Source organism: Balaenoptera musculus, chromosome 8 (genome assembly GCF_009873245.2).
Source record: "Balaenoptera musculus isolate JJ_BM4_2016_0621 chromosome 8, mBalMus1.pri.v3, whole genome shotgun sequence".
NCBI classification, from domain to species: Eukaryota; Metazoa; Chordata; class Mammalia; order Artiodactyla; family Balaenopteridae; genus Balaenoptera; species Balaenoptera musculus.
The window spans coordinates 62,565,830-62,587,683 of record NC_045792.1 but is presented as its reverse complement, the minus strand read 5'-3'; the positions used below and the strand labels follow the sequence as shown (position 1 = coordinate 62,587,683).

General features: G+C 39.8%; 1 protein-coding gene across 4 annotated transcripts; it reads left to right on the top strand.

Moving 5' to 3' along the window:
• The first annotated feature begins 502 nt into the window (after positions 1-502).
• On the top strand, positions 503-15,023 carry TMEM9B (TMEM9 domain family member B). Of its 4 annotated transcripts, XM_036861022.1 has the most exons (7): positions 1,306-1,462; positions 4,121-4,212; positions 6,516-6,600; positions 7,535-7,643; positions 9,753-9,887; positions 13,837-14,010; positions 14,497-15,023. In XM_036861022.1, exons 2-6 carry the CDS (start codon positions 4,131-4,133, stop codon positions 13,990-13,992), a joined length of 567 nt encoding a protein of 188 aa, XP_036716917.1. In that variant the 5' UTR covers positions 1,306-1,462; positions 4,121-4,130; the 3' UTR covers positions 13,993-14,010; positions 14,497-15,023. The 4 variants fall into 4 exon arrangements, with proteins under 4 accessions (XP_036716918.1, XP_036716915.1, XP_036716917.1 ...); XM_036861020.1 differs by lacking the exon at positions 6,516-6,600 and having other exon boundaries at positions 1,227-1,462; XM_036861023.1 differs by lacking the exons at positions 9,753-9,887; positions 13,837-14,010; positions 14,497-15,023 and adding an exon at positions 503-744 and having other exon boundaries at positions 1,071-1,462; positions 7,535-7,644.
• The last annotated feature ends 6,831 nt before the right edge of the window (positions 15,024-21,854 follow it).

The following is a 21,854-nucleotide window of genomic DNA, read 5'->3' as shown; positions in this document are numbered from 1 at the left end:
AAGGGGCTAAAAATATTTGGCGTAGCATCAGACACCTTGTGTTAGAATCTAGCATCAACAAGAATCACATGGGAGAAAAATATTGAGAAAATTCTGTCCGTTAATTAAAACATTTCCACAAACTAGGAAAAGACCACCTTTTAAGTTTCGCTTCGAGAAAGGAAACACGAGGTGTTCCATGAAAGCAGAATTTGAAATCCATAGGTAAGAGTTCAGTCACCTCATACTGACACCAGAAAAGGGAAGTGTTTGGACCAAGGTCATTCAAAAAATCCGCAGAGGTTGTGATGAGCCCCTGCATCCTTTCCACTACAACCCCACTGTCCCTACTAACTGAAAAATATTTTAATTGGAGACACTGTGCCATCTCCAAGGTTCTCCTAAATTACCCTTCAGGATGACCCGCTCTGGGAAGGATGGGTCAGCCCTCCCCGACTTCTGACTTAGGGGACCAGCCACCCTGAATAGGATTGTAGCGCCGCGATCCCCCACGTTATGGAATCCTGGACGGAGGAGGCTACTAGGGCGGTTCTCTCGCCAACTCCACACCTTCCGGAGCCTGGCCTGGCCCGGCCCAGCCCCTCCGCTGTTTTCCAGTTCCTGTCGGCAGGCTGGGCTTAGGCGGTCAGCCCCCCAGTGAGAGGCAAGCGGGGAGCCCCACACGGAGGCCACACCCAAGGAGGCAGCTCACAGACTGTTAGCAACTTCGCGGGGAGTGGGGTCCGGGATGCGAGTGGGCCGCAGGTCAGTACCCAAAATGCCAGAGAGGACCTCTCGACCCTCTGACTGGGGGTGGGCTTCCCGGAAAGCGATGGCTCGGCCAGTCCCATACCTGTCCCCACGCCTCGCACCCGCCCCGCCGGCGCCGGCCGGGACGGGCCGCCTCTCAGCAATTCCGGGGCTTATTAGGCTCACTCTGGGTCCGGCAACGAACTGCTCCGGCCTCGCAGGGGTCGCTCGGGCCCTGCCACCCCACCCCCCCTCACGCTGACAGCCCGGGCTTGCTGCAGGGTGGGTGGGTGGAGGTCTCCCTGGGCGGGAGGACCTGCTAGTGCACTGGCGGCCCACAGCCCCGCAGCCTCGGTGCCGGGGAAAGATGGCCTATCACCTCGAAGCTCCGCCGGACCCACGCTGCGCCCCCGAGAGGCCGCCTTTGCTCCTGGGGCACCGCGCAGCCTCCCGGCCTTCGCACCGGGAACCGTTTCCGGGGCGAATGCTTTTCGTAGCTGACCCGGCGCGGCCCGTGACGCGAGCGCCCAGACGGAAGTGCGGGCTGAGGAGCCGGAGCCCGAGCCGGAGCCCGACCGAGAGCAGGTCTCGGGGGCTCCGGCTGTGGGGACTGCTGGCCCTGGCAGCGATGGCGACCCTGTGGGCCGCCCTCCTTCGTCTCGGCTCCATGCTCAGCCTGTCCTGCCTGGCGCTCTCGGTGCTGCTGCTAGTGCAGCTGTCGGACGCCGCCAAGGTGAGTCCCGCCCAGCGCTCGCCCCAGACCGGAGCTCCTCCCCTGCCTCCGGCCTTGTTCACCTGCGTCCCACCCAAGTCCTCTCCCAGCCCTGACAGCCCGACCCCTAGCTTCTCAGCCCTGGCCGACTACCACCCGGAACCCTCCCGACGGCCAGGGAGCAGTCCAGCCCTCCCGCTCCAGCTGTCTGACGGTCCCCGCCCGCACCCCTCCCACCCCCGGAGCTGACACCCCGCCCCAGCTCCACCCGGCCCTGACGGCGCCCAGAGTCGGGACAGCATCTCCGCCTCCTTGAATTTCCCTTCCCAGCCCCGACAGCACCGCCCCCAAACTTGACAGCTTTTCCAACTCTAAGAGCCTTTAACTAACTTTATACGCTTGAGCTCTGACAGTCACCGCCGCCCTCCACCGGCTTCACAGACCACTGCCCCAATTCCCCAGGCCAAAATGATAGGAAGCCCGCATCTCACAGCTGTCTAACCTCTTAGGAACTAACTCCTCTCAACTCACCCCTGAACAGATTCCCTTCCCACTGTGGGAACTTGCTTCTCCTGGCAGCCTTCCTTCTCAATACGACCTACAGGAGTCTCTCTCACCAGCCTCATATCCTCACCTGGCTCCCTCCAGGACCTCCTGGCCCCTTTCTTGCCTTCTCTCTTCTTGATAATTTAGTGGGTAAGGCAGGATCCAAACTACAGGAGAGGTGAGGTTGTGACCTTCTCCCCTGCCCCATTTCTTGACCCTTCTGGTCCCCCTCATGCTGCTATCTAGTCCCCTTCGTGCCCATATCCTCCAGACCTGTCCTTGATGAACTACCTCATTACTAGGGAAAACAGATGGCCTGCACATTAATGTGATGGGAAAACAGAATGACATTTTTCTTTTTTAAATTGGAGCTTTACTCTATAATACCTTTAAATATAGGGGCTGGGAAAGATGGGTGACAAGTATACATATCAGGGGGGTTTTGGTCAGGGGTTCTTTTTTTATTGAAGTATGTAGTTAATTTACAATGCTGTGTTAGTTTCAAGTGTACAGCAAAGTAATTCAGATTCTTTTCCATTATAGGTTATTACAAGATATTGAGTATAGTTCCCTGTGCTATACAATAGATCCTTGTTGTTTAGGTCAAGGGTTCTTTTTGAAATCTTCCCTACTTCCCTCCAGAAACAGGGACAGCAGCAAGTCTCCTGACTTTCAAAACACTGCTGGCACCCTCTGCATATCTTCTGTGATCACTCTAAGTGGTATATTGTAACCATGTACTTGTCAGTCTCCTTTACTTGGGCATGTCCTAATTATGGGCAGGAACCATGTCTCACGCTTATCTGAATCCACCTCATTGCACACAAGTTCTGGCACAGGACAAATGCTCACTAAGTAGTTGCTCAATAAGTAAATGAATTACCAACTCTGCCAGATATACCACCATATATAGGAGCTTTGGACCTGGTCCTCTGGAGACTAATGATTAGATTCTTCTCAGATTAGATTCCCCTTTGCTGGGGAAGGATCTCCTACTCCCTCTATTCATAAATTTAGTCACCCCTTCCTCCACTTCTTGAAACTTGCTTTATCAGTAGTTGTCCTCTCTGTCTCCCAGGGATTAGAAGCAAAGTTTCCTGGGAAGGGTAGACCAAACTGATCTCAGCTACACTCACACTACTTCCCTTATGTATTGGGTTGGCCAAAATGTTCGTTCGGTTAGTGAACACGTTCAATAAAGTTCTCTGTGAAAATGAAGAATGTGTCTTTTGGGCTTCCCTGGTGGCACAGCGGTTGAGAATCTGCCTGCCAATGCAGGGGACACGGGTTCGAGCCCTGGTCTGGGAAGATCCCACATGCCGCGGAGCAACTAGGCCCGTGAGCCACAATTACTGAGCCTGCGCGTCTGGAGCCTGTGCTCCGCAACAAGAGAGGCCGGGATAGTGAGAGGCCCGCGCACCGCGATGAAGAGTGGCCCCCGCTCTCCACAACTAGAGAAAGCCCTTGCACAGAAACGAAGACCCAACACAGCCAAAAATAAATAAATAAAAATAAAATTAAAAAAAAAAAAGAACCTCCCTCCTTTAAAAAAAAAAAAAAAAAAAGAATGTGTCTTTTATTTTTACTTTAAACCGAACGAACTTTTGGGCCAACCCAGTACTTCCTTTCTAATTGTAGCTGAGTGCCTCCAAAACTTCATCCCTTCTATAGGACTCTGGCCCAACCCATTTTATCCATATCAATATCTTTCTACCAAAGGGTGGAAGGATGGTGAGTAAGAAGAATTGTGATTTGTGAGTAATTTTTAGTTTGATATTTCCCCATCCTTCTGTAATCAGCGTTCTTATCTGCAGGCACAGCTGTCTGTCTACCTCGTCTTTCTACTGGCAGGTAGATGGTGATAACATTAGCACAGTTTGATTGTCATGTGACACAAAAATGTGATTAACAAGTCACAGATACTAGATGTTATTTCAAAATAATTTTATGTAGTATATAATCATTCATTAACATTACCAATGGCTTTTAAAAACTTGTATCTCTCAAAGTTATTTAAAATTTTAAATGAATGGTTTTAGAATACTTGGCAGGGGATGCTTAGCAAAATGTGTAAGTTGCAGTTTTTAAAAATATTGATGATAAACTGTCAACAAGTTTCTATTTTGGTTATAGAATTCTGAGGATGTCCGATGTAAATGTATCTGTCCTCCCTATAAAGATAATTCTGGGCGTATTTATAATAAGAACATATCCCAAAAAGACTGGTAAGTATTCTGGATTACTGAATTACCTGTCAAATTTCTTTCTTTGGTTGTCACTGTTAGCCCTGGATATTCATCCAATGTATTGTTTTCTCTTTAAGCAAAAGTGTTGAATTCCATTTCTATTTGAAAAAGTGAGAGTAAGGCCCTGAGTGCATGATGTAGGCCTAAAGGAATGTAGCCAGAATCCCCAGGCAGGGAGGCTTTTACATTGGGATGGGGCTGAGTTTGTGGCACCCAAACTACCCATAGCTACCCTTCTGTGTCCCCTTAAATTTTGGTCCTCCCTCTTGCTTCTCAATGGAAGGTAAGCAAGCCTCATTTATCTGGGTCAGAGTTTTTACAATTTGTAGGTTTTGATGATATATTGTCAGATATAGGAGACTATGTTTAAAAGTGTCAAAAGGCTCAGGAAGGAATGGGAATGAGCCATGGATATCAGAGTTTACCAATTGGTGTGCCATTAATAGGTTATAGGTGTGCCAAGTCATTGATCCCTTCAGCCCTTGGCATATAATCAGGCAGGCCTGTGATGACTGGGATCCTGACTAGCTAGCCACCAGCAGCCTTCTCTGTTTATCCCAGTGGACCTTACAAATAATAGCTTTTTCTACATGTGCCATAAAATGATTGGGAAGCAGTGGTTTTGTAGCAGGATAGGTGGGCTCCTTACCCTGGACTGGGACGTTTTATGGTTTATAATGGAAGATTGCCAGGATAGGCCTAGAATAAAAATAGCTCCAAATGTTCCGTACTTTCACATGTACCCTATTTCACAGCTAAATAGCCCTGAAAGTTTGAAAGCAGAATTAAATTCATTCTGTTACAATATTCCAAGCTGACTTTGAGTAAGAAAAGGCAGGCTTTGAGCATGTTTAGCTTTTCTGATGTCGTTGTCTGTTCTTCCCATGATGTGCATTTAGGTTCAATCCGACATGTGGTAAGTGTATTCTTGAGAACTTCTTGTGAGCTTTTGTGTTCTACTTTAAATTGTCTCATACTACAAAGTGATTTAGCTATTCTTCTAGGTTTCATATCAGGAAGTTACTTTATATGAAAAGAAAACTCAAATAAGTTATTCCTATAAATTTCCCAAATATATTGAGCACTTACAATCAGTTTATTCTATTATCAGTAATAGAATATGATGCCTGTTACTTGAGTGGCAAATGAACTCACTATTCAAGTGTTTAGCACTAATCTTTTCACTGACTTTTTGTTTCTCCAGGTTCACAGAGAACCGTATATCATTTATCCCTGGTTATTGGTGAAAATAGGGAGCTTTGAAAATAAACAGTTGAAAACAAGCCTTGCTTTGGAATTTTTCTTCCCTCTCTCCCTTGCTTCCTTCCTGCAGCTTGGCCTTTTACTACGGATAGGTTCACAGATGTCACTGAAAGTTTTTTAACTGGCTTTAGAAGGGTAGGCATGTTATGACTAATCAAGATGTTATGGCTTTCCGAGGCTTCCAATATCTTATCTGACCCTATATATATTTTTACCTCCTGGCCTCTCCATTTTGTCCAGTTGTTAGCTTTAATTCTTCATTGACCTATACTGTCTAACTTAAGAAAAATTTGAGTTCTCTGGTTTGTGTTTGAGGTGTGATTTGAAGCTGATAATGTCCTCCTTTTGGCACTAGGGGGAGGTGTCGCCTAGTTCCTGAAGTGGTTGTGTTCTGTGTCTGGGTTCTGCGTTTACACTGAGTGGCCAGCCAGAACCAACCTTCCTGGTTCCTCTCCCATCCTGCACAGCACTCAAAATCTCCTTGTTATTAAACTGTATTTGTACTTCCAAAGAAATACTCAACACTTAGATTCCCAAGTAATTCTTAAGTATTGTTACTAAGGCTTCTGAAGCTGAAATAGAAAACTAAGTAGGAGATAAGTCTCATTTTCCTGAGGTTCAGAGAGATACAGGGGGGCTGTCCTAGGAGGCAGGAGCCCTGGATTCTGGTCCTTTTAGCTATTAATTTACTCTGTGACCTGTAGAGGTGACCTCTCCGAGAGTGCTGGGCTGGATGACCTCTATGATTATGAGCTAGATACCCCTGCAGTGAGATTTAGTTTCCTCTGCCTATTTTATGCCTGTATCCAGCTGGATACATTACTGGTCTTTTGTACATTTGGAACAAATATCACGCACTTGTATGGTGTGAGTTGTGGGACCTTACTCTTATTTGAAATTCTGCCAGTTGAGACTTATTTTTTCATTACTACCTTTGTTAAAATTAAATTACCTGTTAAGGAAAACTGACTGAACTTTGATCATTTATGCCATTTTGGGTTTTCTTTCTTATGCCACAGCTCAGAGGGAACAGAACACAAAAAAGTACGTTCTGATAGGGCAAAGGGAAAGAATCAGCCTGGAGCATTGGATGCCCTCAAGAAGGTGGGTGGAGTGAGACAGGATGCTGTGGTAGAGTTCTTGAGGCAGCCAGCCATGCCTAAGGGAGAGAGGACAAGAGGGAGGGAAACTGCCCAGCAGCCAGCAGGAGGACAGCAAAGCTTTGCCTGCCTTTGCTGAAGGTGATCAGGGTAGTGGGCTCGTAATAGCTGGGGAGAGTAAGAATTTAATTATTTCCTAGACTTGACAGATTTCTGGGAAAAAGATTTTTTGGATAGGCTTGCTTTTTCATAAGCCATAAATAAGTGACCTGGAAAATGGGGAGAAAATAAACATCCAACCACAAAAACATTCAGCCTTTTACTATTTTTAGGTACTGTTGCCAGGTAGTGTTTTCATTTTAAAATATTTTTGTCGTCCTAATCCTACTTCTCCATGCTTTTTAAATAGACTTTTGCTCATTAAGAAAAGTAATTGTTTCTTACTCTGGTGTTCAGCTTTCAGAGTTTCATAATTTACCAACTGTTAGGATTAGCCATTCATATACCACACTGTAGCAGTTTAGATGATATTAGTTAATTCATGAAAGAGGTAATCTCATATTTGAATAATGCTCCAGGTCACTTTAAATCATTTAAAGCAGTTTTACTTGCTAAATGAACAAGTCTAATATGACTTGATCTGCTAAGTAGTTTTCAGTCCCATTTGGGATTTTTCAAGTGCATTTTTAACTATAAATAGCACTTTTGAAAATAGCTGCTACATATGTGTCTTTATGGTCTCTTAGACTGTTAAAGCTTACCAAATTGCTAATATTGAGAGAGGAAATGATTTCCCTTCCCTTACTGATTATTTGTTCCTTATATTCATTCTTTCATTGGGAAAGTTCAGTGATTATTCTGGATTTCAGGAAAGGTTTGATTAGTGCAAGTAGAAAATCCAGCTAGGTTTAGGCAGTATTTTATCTTTGTTTTTTCAGTGATTGCCTTCATGTTGTGGACCCCATGCCTGTGCGGGGGCCTGATGTAGAAGCATACTGTCTACGCTGTGAATGCAAATATGAGGAGAGAAGTTCTGTTACGATCAAGGTAAAAAAACAATAATCCATCTTTTCTGCTTCTGGAACAGTTTTTGATGGTATCTAGACAAGAAAGAAAATTTTGGACATTTGAATTCTATTTAGTTACCTAAACTATTGCTCTTCCATCCTCTTCCCAGCACCCTCTTACCTCCTCCTTTCTCATCCCCAGCCCGCACCCTAAAAGGATCAATGGACCTGCTCTCCGCCTGCCTCGTAGAGATAGATGCCTTGTGCCTTAATTAGGATACCTTAGATAGATGTGATATGTGAAATGGCACAAAAAAAGCCCTGAGTGTAATTTGCATTTCCCAGAAAGACATTCCAGCTTCTCTGCGGGCCACGTATGCCAAAGATTAGTGAGAAAGCAGGATGATTAGACCTTCTTCTTCCTGCCCTCTCAACCCTTAGAAAAAGTTATATATAGAGTGACTACTCTATCCTAGAAAACATCACTTCTGGATTTTAAGATTTCCTTTCTTTATCTTTTATAGGAAATGGAATGTAGATCACTCTCATCACAATTTGGACCTCTAATGAGTTCAATTACTTTATTATGGTGGCTCATAGTTCTTCTCCCCAATTTTTTTATATGGAGGTCCCCATTCCTGTTCCCCCCTCCAAAAAAAAATACCTTAGGGGAATCTGGGGTGGTCAGCTATACCAGTTACAAAGATTCCTGTTGTGATTGACCCTGCAGGAGAGCTCCTGCTCCAGCAGGGTACTGTCCCATAGAGAAATCATCACTGTACTTTTTTATTTTTTAACAAAATTTTTATGTATAATTTCCATACCCCAAATGTCACTCATTATAAGTGTACAATTTTATAAATTTTAGCAAATTTAAAACCAATTTTTACAATCCAGTTTTAGGGACTTCCCTGGTGGTCCAGTGGTTAAGACTCCGCACTTCCAATGCAGGGGGCACGGGTTCAATCCCTGGTTGGGGAACTAAGATCCCACATGCCCCGTGGCCAAAAGATAAAAATAAATAAATACTTTGGGTATTGGCCCTGATGACTTTCTAAAAAAAAATTTAAAAAATAAAATCCAGTCTTAGAACATTCCCATCACCCCGAAAAGATCCCTCATAACCATTTATAGTTAATCCCATTCCTACCCCCAGCCCTAGACAATCACTATTCTGCTTTGTGTGTCTCCGGATCTGGACATTTCATATAAATGGAATCATAAAATATGCGGTCTTCTGTGACTGGTTTCTTTCACACAGCATAATGTTTTTGAGGCCTCTTCATGTTGTAGCATGTATCAGTACTTAATTCCTTCTTATTACTGAATAGCATTCTATTACATGAACATACCACATTTTGTTTATCCATTCATCAGTTGATGGACATTTATTTCCAGATTTTTACTTTTACTCTTATGAATAATGCTGTCATCAATATCTGCGTGCATGTCTTTGTGTGGATGTATGTTTTCCTTTCTCTCTGGTAGATTCCTAAGAGAGGTAAGTTTATATTTAATTTTTTAAGAGACTGCCAGGTTGTATTCTAAAGTAGTTGTACCATTTTACATTCTCACCAGTAACATATGAGGGTTCAGTTTCTGTACATCCTCGCTAACATTTGGTGTTGACTGTCTTTAACTGTAGCCATTCTAGTGGGAGGTGTCACACTGTACTGCTTGACACCGCACGAATTAAGATCTCAAGAAAATCATGTGCCTAAAATGTATTTTTGTGTATCTAAATTGATCTAAAGCAGTATGCTGTTGAAATTCATCTGAATTACATTTTCTGTTAGGGATCCTAACAGAAAGTGGTCTTGACTGCAGTGCTGTTGAATCTAGGACACTGTATTGAGGGTGAAAAAAGAGAACTACTATGCTAGCAGTGGTGCAAATGATTAGCAGTAGGTGAAGGTGGAATTTGAAGACTCGTGAGAAGATCCCAAAGGCAAAATGCTTTCTTTCCTTTTTTTCTATAAATAATACTTTGGTGAAGAGTTGAGTTTATTTCTTATGTTGGAATCTGGTTTGTATAGAAATCCTATATGCTTAACAGATAGATCAGTCTTCACTATGGCTTTAGCATTATTATACAAAATTCAGATTTCTTGGTTTGAACAGAGATATAACTTATTTTCAATTCTTTTAGGTTACCATTATAATTTATCTCTCCATTTTGGGCCTTCTGCTTCTGTACATGGTATATCTTACTCTGGTTGAGCCCATACTGAAGAGACGCCTGTTTGGACACTCACAATTGATACAGAGCGATGATGATGTTGGGGTAAGTTCTTAGCATGCCCTAGCTGTTCAAAGCCAGTCTCTGTCATCATCTGATATAGAGTGCATGTGAAGAGTAGTTAACATAATAGATGTCCATATCTGGAGCAGATCCTCCACTAGAGAATCTAAAGACAGTTCTAATATTAGTGTATGTCTCTTTATGAGGAAATTGCTCTGTAAAGCCATAAATTTGGTGGTTAGACCGATGATCCTTGGTGAGTGTGCTGTACAAGGCTTTGCCTTTCACTACCAAGGGCATAATTTTCATCGCCTTTTCCTGCTTACATTGAGAAAAGCATCGGAGATAGTCTTCTTCCTAGGCTCCTGCCTGAACACCTTCCCTGTCAACATCACCAAATATTTTAAAAGGCAAAGAGGCTTTAGTGAAGGGAAGCATGAAAACCATAATGTTCTTTACTTAATGAAGTACAGCTTGATAACCCGCTGATGTTTTATATTTCCTATTTTCCTCCTTCTTTAAAAAAATCTGTGCTCTTTAGAGAAAAATAAAACCATCACTCCTGATTCTCTTCCTATCTTTAAAACACATTCATATTTGTATATATAATTAATATTACTTCACTCAAAACTTTTGAGAAATTGACATAGTCCACAAATTTGTTATTCAGTATGGCTTAGAGAATTATATTGTTTGTTTTGTCATTATCCTGTTTGGGTTTGTTTCCAAATTTTCCACTATTTCATTATTACATATATAATATTCTTTAGAAATTACTTTTTATTTTGGATTACTTTATTGAACTATGTTTCTTAAAGTGAATAAAATTTAGTAGAGTTTCAAGAATCAATTCCAAAAGCCAAAGCCAGGGTAAAGCCTTGCCAATCACAGTCAAAAGTCCTTTTACTCTGGAATGGCTTGTGGACCCATTGGTAAAAGATGAGAAAGGGGATCCTGAATGAATGGCTTAAGTTATAATTACAGAGCCTGCTTGTCTCATGAATATCGATATTGAATACTCAACTTAATTTGAGCAAGATTTCATTTTTGTTTTGTGAAGAACTTTCATAGAAATACCTCTGTTTGCCTCTTTTCCCCTTGCTTCCTTTAGTAATTCAACCAACACATAACAAGTAACTTTTCCATATCAGGAAGGATTAGAGTCTCAAATACTATTCCCATGTTAATTTTCATTCACATACAACATTTCCCATTGACATTTTGGGTCAGATGATTGTTTGTTGTAGGGGGCTGTCCTGTTCACTGCATGATATCTAATAGCATCCCTGACCTCTGCCCACTAGAAGCCTCATCCCAATCATGACAATCAAAAATGTCCACAGACGTTGTCAAATGTTCCTGGGGGTCAAAATCACCCCCAGTTGAGAACTAGTAACATATGAAAACGTTATGTATCAAAGGCCACCTGAACCGTTTCATTATAGGCACAGAGACAGAAACTCTGACTTAAACTACATCCCTTATAGCATTAAATATCTGGTTCCTGATTTTAGGGATAGACAATATTAATGTAATACACAGAACATAAAAGAAATGGATGCACAAATGTGTAGATAAAAACATGTAGGAAAGGCATTTGATGGGACCATGTGCTTAGTAACCATTTTGTTCACCAGTGATTGATTCTGTGAGCATGTCGATCATATGAGAACATTGTCTTGAGAGGCCTGGCTGACTTTTGGATATCTGTTAAATTGATTCTGGGCAGAGAGAGGTTTTCTAAACACAGGTATGAATTTATGGTACCAACTCTGTTCAAAAAGAAGTTCAATTTAAATTCCTACAATTGTTGCTAATCCAAGATGAGAGTTCTTCACTCTGTATGTGCCTTTAAACATGCTTTTGTTAAATTCTCAGTTCAATTCTGTTTTAATTTTTTCCATTTTTGTTGAGTGTAGAGCACTTTGAATCAAGTGAGAGTTAGCACAAATAGTTAAGAAGCTCACTGCAAGTAGTCACAATATTTACTGTATTATATATCCATGACACATCATTGCTATTATCAAAGCATTACATTAAAACATATTTTGTATTTATTGTAATTTTATCAGGTGTAAAAAGAACAAACATATATAAAGGGTAAATCTCTATTTGCATTCTCCCGGCATCCATGACTATGAGCAGCTAGTTCAATCTTGTTCTGATAGATGGAGAATAGACCAAAAGGATTAACTGGTTTGTTTAGTCCTTTAAATTTGTTCCTTAAGAAGGTGTTTCTCCCCCTACCTTGAAGAGTAGATAACAAGACTATGAAATTGAGAAACACTCTGCTGGTAAAGTACATCCTTCTTCCCAGTCTTGTTTATGTCAAAACAAACCAATGGTAATAATGTTTTATATACAAGTTCACTGAAGCACCATATTCGGATAGTGTCATTTTAATCTACCTGAACAAAATCAGTGTGTTAAGAAAATGTGACATCAAGTCAAGTTTAGGGGAGCTAAGACTTGTGCTTGTGCTCATTTGTTAGATGACCTTGGATCGGTTTATTTCCTCATGGGAAATAAAGTAATCCAACAACATTAGCCACCTTCCTTTTTCCTAACGTTCTTTCTTACATCTTTGAAACTTTTGAACTTTGTGGAATTGTTTTTATTATTTTCATTTGTAAGGTTAAAAAAAATAATGGGGTTTGCACAAGATATTACCTAAATTAAGTGAAAAGTTGAAGCAATTTTGGTAAAGAAGGCAGGGATAGATTCTTTACAGAAAACTCTTTGATGTCTTTGAAATGTCGACATTATATAAATATCTTGCTCTAAAAAGAAGACCAGGTGTTATAACACTGTTTAGTTATAGTTTTATATATATAGTTATGCAGTTATGTATAGCTTTCCATAGACACGCTGACTTCTGCCCTGGGTATATAATAGAGCTTTTGCAAACATGCAAAACAATATTGTTTCTTTCCCAGAGGCAAAGTTTAAGAGGTCTGACTTGTGACTTGTATCCTATGTTGGAACATTTAGGAGCTTTGCTAACCCAGGTTCAGGAAAAAGAGATCAAGGAAAAGGCAAACAAAAGCAATAAATAAGTACTGAATGCCTTTTGTCATTTAGGCAGCTGTGTTTATATCTCATTCATAGATAGATTAGCATGGTGGTTTCCTGTGTAATGACTACAAACATCAGTGGCGTTGGTTTACTTTGACCAGGATAGGTTCGTTTTCTACACAGATACCTGGGTGACCCTTCAATGGCCTCTTTCCTAATGCAGCAGCTAACATGGAAGCTACTGTGTGCTCAGCAATGAAAGATTCAAGTCTTTACCAAATAGAAACGCTGAAGTAATAATTCCTTACTGTCCTTAGCACTAGAGGGTAATTGTAGCACTTGAGCTATGTCTCTGTTCATTACAGATTGGGGAAGGGGGGAAATGTAGGTGTTGAGGGCATAAGAAGAGATGGAAACCAACCAAGATAAGATGCAGCCAACTCATCTCCCAGGAAGAATGTGGCCCCAAGCTGGCAAGTAACAATTCTAATATAATGAGTCAGGAAATTAAAAGATAGTCAGGAAATTAAAAGATAGGAGTTTCCTCAGCCACAGATTAGCTATATAGTATCGAATAAAACAAGGAAAAGCCCTACTTTCTGTATCTGTAACATGTAGATATTAACATGCAAAATAGATTTTCTTTCCACCACTCATCAAGAAGGGCTTCTCTCTAACATAAATGACCACTGTCTTTGTCTTGATCCCTACTTCTTAAGGGAATGTCTTTGGAAATGGTGACTCACGGGAACTTTGCACAAATACCTCCTCATCGCTTATTTTACTTGAACCAACTATTTCTGTAGTTGAGTTCATCCTGCTTCTGGCAGTTGAGTGCCTAAGAGTGCTTGGCCAAATTAGATGGTCTGTTTGAAAAGGCCAGCTGCTCCTATCTCCGTGGCTGGATAACTGCTATCGTGTGTGTGTGTTTTACACGGACCATGCCGTCTGATGTTCTCCATTCCTGGACTTTCAGGATCACCAGCCTTTTGCAAACGCCCACGATGTGCTGGCCCGCTCCCGCAGTCGAGCCAATGTGCTGAATAAGGTAGAGTATGCCCAGCAGCGTTGGAAGCTTCAAGTTCAAGAGCAGCGAAAATCCGTCTTTGACCGTCATGTTGTCCTCAGCTAATTGGGAATCGAATTCAAGGTGACTAGAAAGAAATGAGGCAGACAATGGGAAAATATTGACTGAGTTTTCCTGGGTTTTGTTTTAATGCCCTGTTGATTTCACTAACTCTTGCTGGAAAATTCAAAACTGGAAACAAAAACATGCTTGGTATTTTCTTTTCTTGTTAATGTATTAATGGAGGCATTTTTTAAAGCACACGCCTCAAACAACATTAGCCTTTTCCTGTTTGTGACTTTTACTAATAAAAATATGTCTGCCTGTAAATTATCTTGAAGTCCTTTACCTGGAAAAAGCACTCTCTTTTTTACCACACAGTTTTAGTTTGGTTTTCAAGATAATTTTCAGGGGTGGTTTTTGTGTGGTGTTTTTTGTTTTTGTTTTTGGCAGAGAAGGGGAGAGATATGTGGGAAGTGCTTAACATAACTTTTCTCAAGTCACTTTACTAAACAATCTGTTGTAAATAGACTTTGCCTTTTATTTTCAAGTTTCATTTATATTTTGCAGTCTGCCAGCCTCATCAAAGCCCTGACTTACCTATTTGAATTTTGCACTGACTATATTATCTGGACATCTGGTTGGCCTGTGGCTGCACTTCATGGTAAATTGGATCTGAAATGCCTGGTGGCTCTTCACAAGATGCAGATTTTCTTCCTGTACTGTGATGTCTGATGCAATGCATCCTAGAACAAGCTGGCCGTTCGCTAGTTTACTCTAATGAATAAACATAGTCTTCGTGTGTGGTCTTTCTCATCTTCTTCTTCTTTAAGGATGAATCCTAAGGACTTGGACACTTGCAATAAAGAAATTTTCTTTTAAACCCAAGCCTCCCTGGATTGATGACATACACATATTTGTCAGCATCCCCAGTCAGGTTGAGAGGCAGCTGTTTGAGCTGTAGTGTGTACAGCTTTGAACTAGTACTGGAGTTCCAGTTGCCTCCCTCTGAAAGGTATAGCAGTTATTGGATAACTGGCTTTTTTCTTCCTATGTCCTCTTTGAAATGTAACAATAAAAATAATTTTTGAAACACCTACCAGTGTATCTATGTCTCCTAACTTTTCTCTCCTCCCTCTTTTGCTGTATGATGACCTTGAAGATGCAAAGACAATTTGTACCCTGTTGTAAGACTATTGTTTTATACCAGTCTAATCATAAAACACTGGTAGTAAATTATCTGTGTGTGGGTGTGGGTGTGTAGAGAGAGAGGGAGGGAGAATGTATGGGTACTTAGATGGGCCTCTGAAAGTATACAGATATCATTTTGATAAACGGATTTAAAATGCATGAAGGAGTGTTCTAAGAAATTTTTTAACTACATTAATTTCATAAGGATGAGATTTTAGGAGCCGTTAATGCATTTTTTGGTTAGTGAAAAGCACTTTTTTTAAACCCCAAAATCTAACCTAAACTTATTGATTTTATTGTTAGTATTAAAAGATATAAGTTCAGCTACAACGAAGTGAAATTTATTCCAGGTATGCAAGGCAGTTTGAACATTTGAAAATTAATGAAATCTATCACATCAACACACTCAAGAAGAAAAATGACATGCTCTTATCAATAGATGCAGAAAGGAGCATTTGACAAAATCCAACACCCATTCACGACAAAAACTCTCAGTAAACTAGGAATAGAGGAGAACAAGACAAGGATGTTCTTCCTCACCACTCCTTTTCAACATCATACTGTAAATCCTAGCTAATGCAATAAGACAAAAGGTATACAGATTGGGAAAGAAAAGTTAAGACTGTCATTGTTTACAGATGACATGATTGTCTATGAAGAAAATCCAAAAGAATTAAAAAAAAAACCTGTTACTAATAAGTGATTTGATTATAGCAAGGTTGCAGGATAGAAGGTTAAGATACAAAAGTCAATTGCTACCCTACATAATAACAATGAACAAGTGAAATTAAAAACACAATTACCATTTACATAAGTATCCCCCCAGATGAAATATGTATAAGTCTAACAAAATACGTACAAAATGTATATGAGGAAAACTACAAAACTGATGAAAGAAATCAAAGAACTAAATAAGAGATTCCATGTCCATGGATAGGAAGACAATATTATCAAGATGTCAATTCTTCTCAACTTGATCTCTATAGATTCAATTCAGTCCCGGACTTCCCTGGTGGCGCAGTTGGTAAGAATCTGCCTGCCAATGCAGGGGACACGGTTCGATCCCTGGTCTGGGAAGATCCCACATACCGCAGAGCAACTAAGCCTGTGCGCCATGACTACTCAGCCCACACCCTAGAGCCCAGGAGCCACAACTACTGAGCCCGTGCGCCACAACTACTGAAGCCTGCGCGCCCTAGAGCCCGTGCGCTGCAACAAGAGAAGCCACTGCAATGAGAAGCCTGTGCTGTGCAACAAAGAGTAACCCCTGCTCGCTGCAACTAGAGAAAGTCTGCGTGCAGCAACAAAGACCCAATGCAGAAAAAAAAAAAAAAAAAAAATACAATCCCAATCAAAATCCCATCAAGTTCTTTTGTGGATATCAACAAACTGATTCTAAGGAAGCAAAAGACTCAGAAAGTCAACACAATGTTAATGAAGAAGAACAAAATGGGAAGACTGACACTACCTGTTTTCAAGACAGTGTGGCACTGGCACTGGCAAAAGAATACAAACAGATCAATAGAACAGAATAGAAAGCCCAGAAATAGGTGCACACAAATATAGTTAACTGATCTTTGACAAAGGAACAATGGGAACACGGAGAAAAGTCTTTTCAGTGAATGGTGCTGGAACAACTGGACAGTCAAGTGCAAAAAAATTAAGCTAGACACAGGCCTCACACCCTTCAAAAAATTAATTCGAAATGGATCATAGACCTAAATGCAAAACAAAAAACTACAAAACTCCTAGAAGACAACATAGGAGAAAATCTAGATTACCTTTGGTTGCTGATGACAGATTCAATATCAAAAGCACGAATCAAGAAAGAAATCATTGATAAGCTGGACTTCATTAAAATTAAAAACTTCTGGTGAAAGACTCTGTCAAGAGAACAAGAAGACAAGCCACAGACTGGGGGAAAATATTTGATAAAGTACTATTTTCCAAAATATACAAAGAAGTCTTAAAACTCAACAATAAGACAAACAACTTGATTTTAAAATAGGGCAAAGACCTGAACAAACACCTCACCAAAGAAGATACACAGATGGCAGATAAGTATTTGAAAAGATGCTCCACATCATATGTCCACAGGGAAATGCAAATTAAAACAATGAGATACCACTACACACCTATTAGAATGCCCAAAATCCAGAACACTGACAACACCAAATGCTGGTGTGGATGTGTAGTAACAGGAACTCTCATTCATTGCTGGTGAGAATGCAAAAATGGTATGGCCACTTTAGAAAAGAGTTTGGTAGTTTCTTACAAAACTAAACATACACTTACTGTGTGATCCAGCAATTGCACACCTTGGTATTTAATATCTGAGTTAGTTGAAATCTTATGTCCACACGAAAACCTTGCCCATGGCTGTTTATAGCAGCTTTATTCATAACTGCCAAAACTTGGAAGCAATCAAGAAGTCCTTTACTAGGTGAATAGATAAGTAAACTGTGGTACATCCCGACAATGGAATATTTTTTAAAATTTATTTTATTGAAGTATAGTTGATTTACAATGTTGTGTTAATTTCTACTGAACAGCAAAATGATTCAGGTATGTATTCTTTTTCATATTCTTTTCTATTATGGTTTATCACAGGATATTGAATATAGTTCCTTGTGCTATACAGTAGGACCTTGTTGTTTATCCATTCTATATATAATAGTTTGCATCTGCTAATCCCAAACTCCCAATCCATCCCTCCCTCACTCCCCTCCCCCTTGGGAACAACAAATTTGTTCTCTATGTCTGTTTGTCTGTTTGTTTCATAGATAAGTTCCTTTGTGTCATATTTTAGATTCCACATGTAAGTGATATCATATAGTATTCAGACAATGGAGTATTATTCAGTGCTAAAAAGAAATGAGCTATCGAGCCACAAAAATATGTAGAGGAACCTTAAATAAATATTACTAAGTGAAAGAAGCCAATCTGAAAAGGCTATTTACTATACGATTCCAACTATATGACATCCTGAAAAAGGCAGAACTATGGAGTAAAAAAAAAATCAGTATATAATGTGTCATTATACATTTGTCAAATTCCATAGAACTGTACAACACCAAGAGTGAACCGTAATGTAAACTATGGGCTTTGAGTGATAATGATGTGTCAATATTGGTTTATCAATTGTAACAAATATATCATTCTGGGGCTGGCATATTGGTAGTAGAGGAGAATGTGCATATAGGTAAGAGCAGGGGGTAAATGGGAACTATGTACTTTCTGCTCAGTTTGCTGTGCATCTAAAATTGCTCTGAAAAATAGTTTATTTAGAAGGAAAAAAATTTTAATAGATATATAATAAAATGTAGGTTCATATTGAGCTTCCTGGTTATGGCCTTAATCTCTATTTTACAAATATTGGCGAATATTTGCACATTATGAGATTATTACTTAAAGATATTTTCCATAAATAATTTTGATATAAGATTATATAACTCAGATAAATGGGGGGGCATTCTTTTTATAAAAGAATTTGTTACAAGAGTCCAATTTTGCAAGCAAATCTTTCTATTTAGTATTGTTGTATGTTGTCATATCTACATATTAGGTAGAGAAAACAGCTAAACCAGACTGAGCAGTTCTGTTTAACTGTAAGCTATTTTGCATGTTGTTACTAAATGATCACCTATAAATCAGTTTATGTCTGACTCAGCCCAAAGTACAGCCTCTCGGCAACAAAATTCAGGTAAGAGACTTTTCTCCAGAGTGGCCCATGGGGGAGAATAAAAACATGGTTTTTAAGAAAATCCCTAGGCACAGTTGATAAATGATGAATTTTTTCAGCTATCTGATTATTCCATTATCTTAAACTATCAAATATGCTTATATGTTGAAAGAGTCAGTTTTGCTGATGATTCAATCATCTGGAGGAGTGGAAAGTGTTTTTGGGTTTGGAAGTCAGGAGATTTAGGTTCTGACCTCTGCTCTGCTACTAGCTCTGCAACAATTTATGAGGGATTGGATAAGAGGATTTCTAAGGTTTCTCTAGGCCTAACATTCAGTAATTCAATTATATGTGCAGTTGTAGCTTTTTGTTTTTTCCATGCTAGATATTTGTAATGTCTCAGAAAGTTGAAGCTTTTATGCTCAGCAGAGCATCCAGAATCTCTTAGGATTTTATCACTAAGACCTCATCATTTATTTCCCAGAAGAGTTCTAAGACAGACACCTGAGATTTTCCCTAAAAGGCAGGTGCATTTGTTAGCTATGCGTGTATCTGGCTTTGGAGCCACAGCACTTACAGCCTGTGTGGCTCTCTTTTAAAACCTTTACTCAATTTCTACAAACATGTCCAGCTGCCACTAGGCTTCCTATCTCGATCCTCTTCGCTACTGCCTTTTTCATTCTATCACTGTTGTTGTTAAATTTTCTTCTTTGAATAAAGGATCATTTAAATGCTGCTACATTGATTGGTGAACTTTTTGGAAATGCTCAATAGAAAAGGCTTTCTCATCAGTGTGTCTCCAAAGACACCAGGCTCTTTTTCCAAGAATTATGCAACGTCTTGTTAAAACCTAGAAACTATTAACTACCTGTTGCGTATACAAATTACTCATATATCATCTGGGTCAAGGCTTAAGATATTGTTAAAATTATCAGTCAGGATGAACTATACCGAAAGAATTCTTGTGTGTAATTAGCTTTGATGACATCTGCTTTACTTTTTGGTACCCTGTTGTATCAGTTCTGGCTCGTTAGCTATAGGCAGAAATAAGGTGCTGATGTTCTCAGAAATGTAGTAATAGGGGCTCCATACTGATTGTGCCATCATTTCCCAATTTCTGCCATACACATCCTTTATCTCTTACCCTCTAGAATTCTTGGCTCGAGAATTTCCCAACTCTTTTTCTCTCAGCAACTTTTCCTTTTTGACAGAATCTTGGCTAGTTTGTAATCCAGAGATTTTCATTTTATGTTAGTTATTTTAGGCTATTGGATCAGTAATTTGGAATCTTTCATTTCCTCTGTTTTGATTTTTAATTGGACCTATGGCACTTATCTCATTCCCTCACCACCACACCTCTATTAGGAAGAGCTTTTCCTGGCATTTATTCCTTTTTTAGCCTTTTTCACCATGACATTATAACCCTCCCCACCACTCACATTTCCCACCTCTCATCCGCTATCCCCCATCCCTTACTGCCCTTTCTGGTTCCAGAGTCATTTGTCTTTTCGGTAGCCATACTTGATAGGATAGGTTTTTTCACAAGGATTGTAATACACTTTATTGCACTTGAATTCTGGTGCTTAGAGACTGCTCCTGTCATTACATAGTGCAGCCTGCAGAATTTTGTTTTACTCAGGTAGAGAAACAAGTGCCAGTGTTTACCTAATCTTGCCCTTAAACATTAGGGCTGGGTTTTTTGTGGAAAAAGAAAGCCACCTTTCCTTCTTTTCTGAAAGCCCAAAATTAGATTTCATGTGGCTTTCCTTTTCCATTTTGGGTATGTTCTTCATCTCTCAACAAATGTGCTTTGGATAGATCAATGTTTGATTTTCCAGTGTTAGGGAAAATATAAGCCAGGTTTTCTATAAAGTGCAGGTGAGAAAGGGATGCTGCACAAGGATTCATCTGGTAAGAAACGAAACAGGAAAAGAACTAATACTTAGTGTATTATGTATTTTTTTTTTTTCATTTAATCCTCACAACCACCCTGCAGAATAGTTGATATCTCAGTTGGACATAGGAATAAGCCAGAGCTCGGAAAGGTTAAGAAATTTGCCTAAGGACACACAGCTAAGAAGAGGCAAAGCCAAGACTGAAACTTGAAAATGTTAATGACTGAAAGAAAAACGCTCTTTTCCTACAGCACTTCCTTGACTTCCAGTTAACTAGTTACACTGTAATGTTCCTGTGAAATCCGTTGTGACCACATTATTACGGTCAAAGGCAAAGAGTAATGGTAGTGTAATAAATAAGCTGGATGCAGGCCTATTCAGAAGAAGGGAATGTGTTGATAAGAGACGTCTTGGAGTATAATACTTTAAGTTCCATGAAAAAAAAAACCTAAATACAGATGTACTTTACTCAATATATTTAAAGTTCTAAGTAAAAATATGTAAATTGACCATGTTTTAAATGTGTTAGGGGAGTTTCTCATTAAGGGAATCTTACAGTGAATTTTTAAGAGCAAATGATTCCTTTCTTATTTTTATTTTCAGTTTTGCCCAAGGCATATCAGGTATCATTTAAGAAGGCTATGCCTGTGAGGTTGCATGATCATTAACTAGTTTGTAATTTCTCCAACACGTATTTGAATATTGTGGTGTTTCAGTGTTTCCCAAACGTCAGTATTTGCATACACCTTCACAATATTCATTATATTAGTGTTCCACCTGTACTGCTATTTACTTACTATTTTTCTGTAAATCAATTTACATTTTTTACTCAAGTAGCTTTATTTTTAAAAGAGACTTTGTATCACTACTGTAAATGTGAAATCAGTATAATTCACAATAAATAGAAATTAATAGTAAAATATTATTAGATTCTAGCTAGATACTATTCCTGTTGAAGGCTTCCATCTGAGGAGGATTAGAAAGCATTCTAGTAGTATGGAAAACACACTCTCATCAGACTAAAGATATATCCTTGTAATCATAAGGACTGAAAGAGAACTGAAAGGGAATAACTTTCTCACAAGGCAAGTCAATGTTATTTCATGCTGTTTCTGTGTACCATCAAAAATCCTCTCCCTTACTACCCACAGAATGTTGTA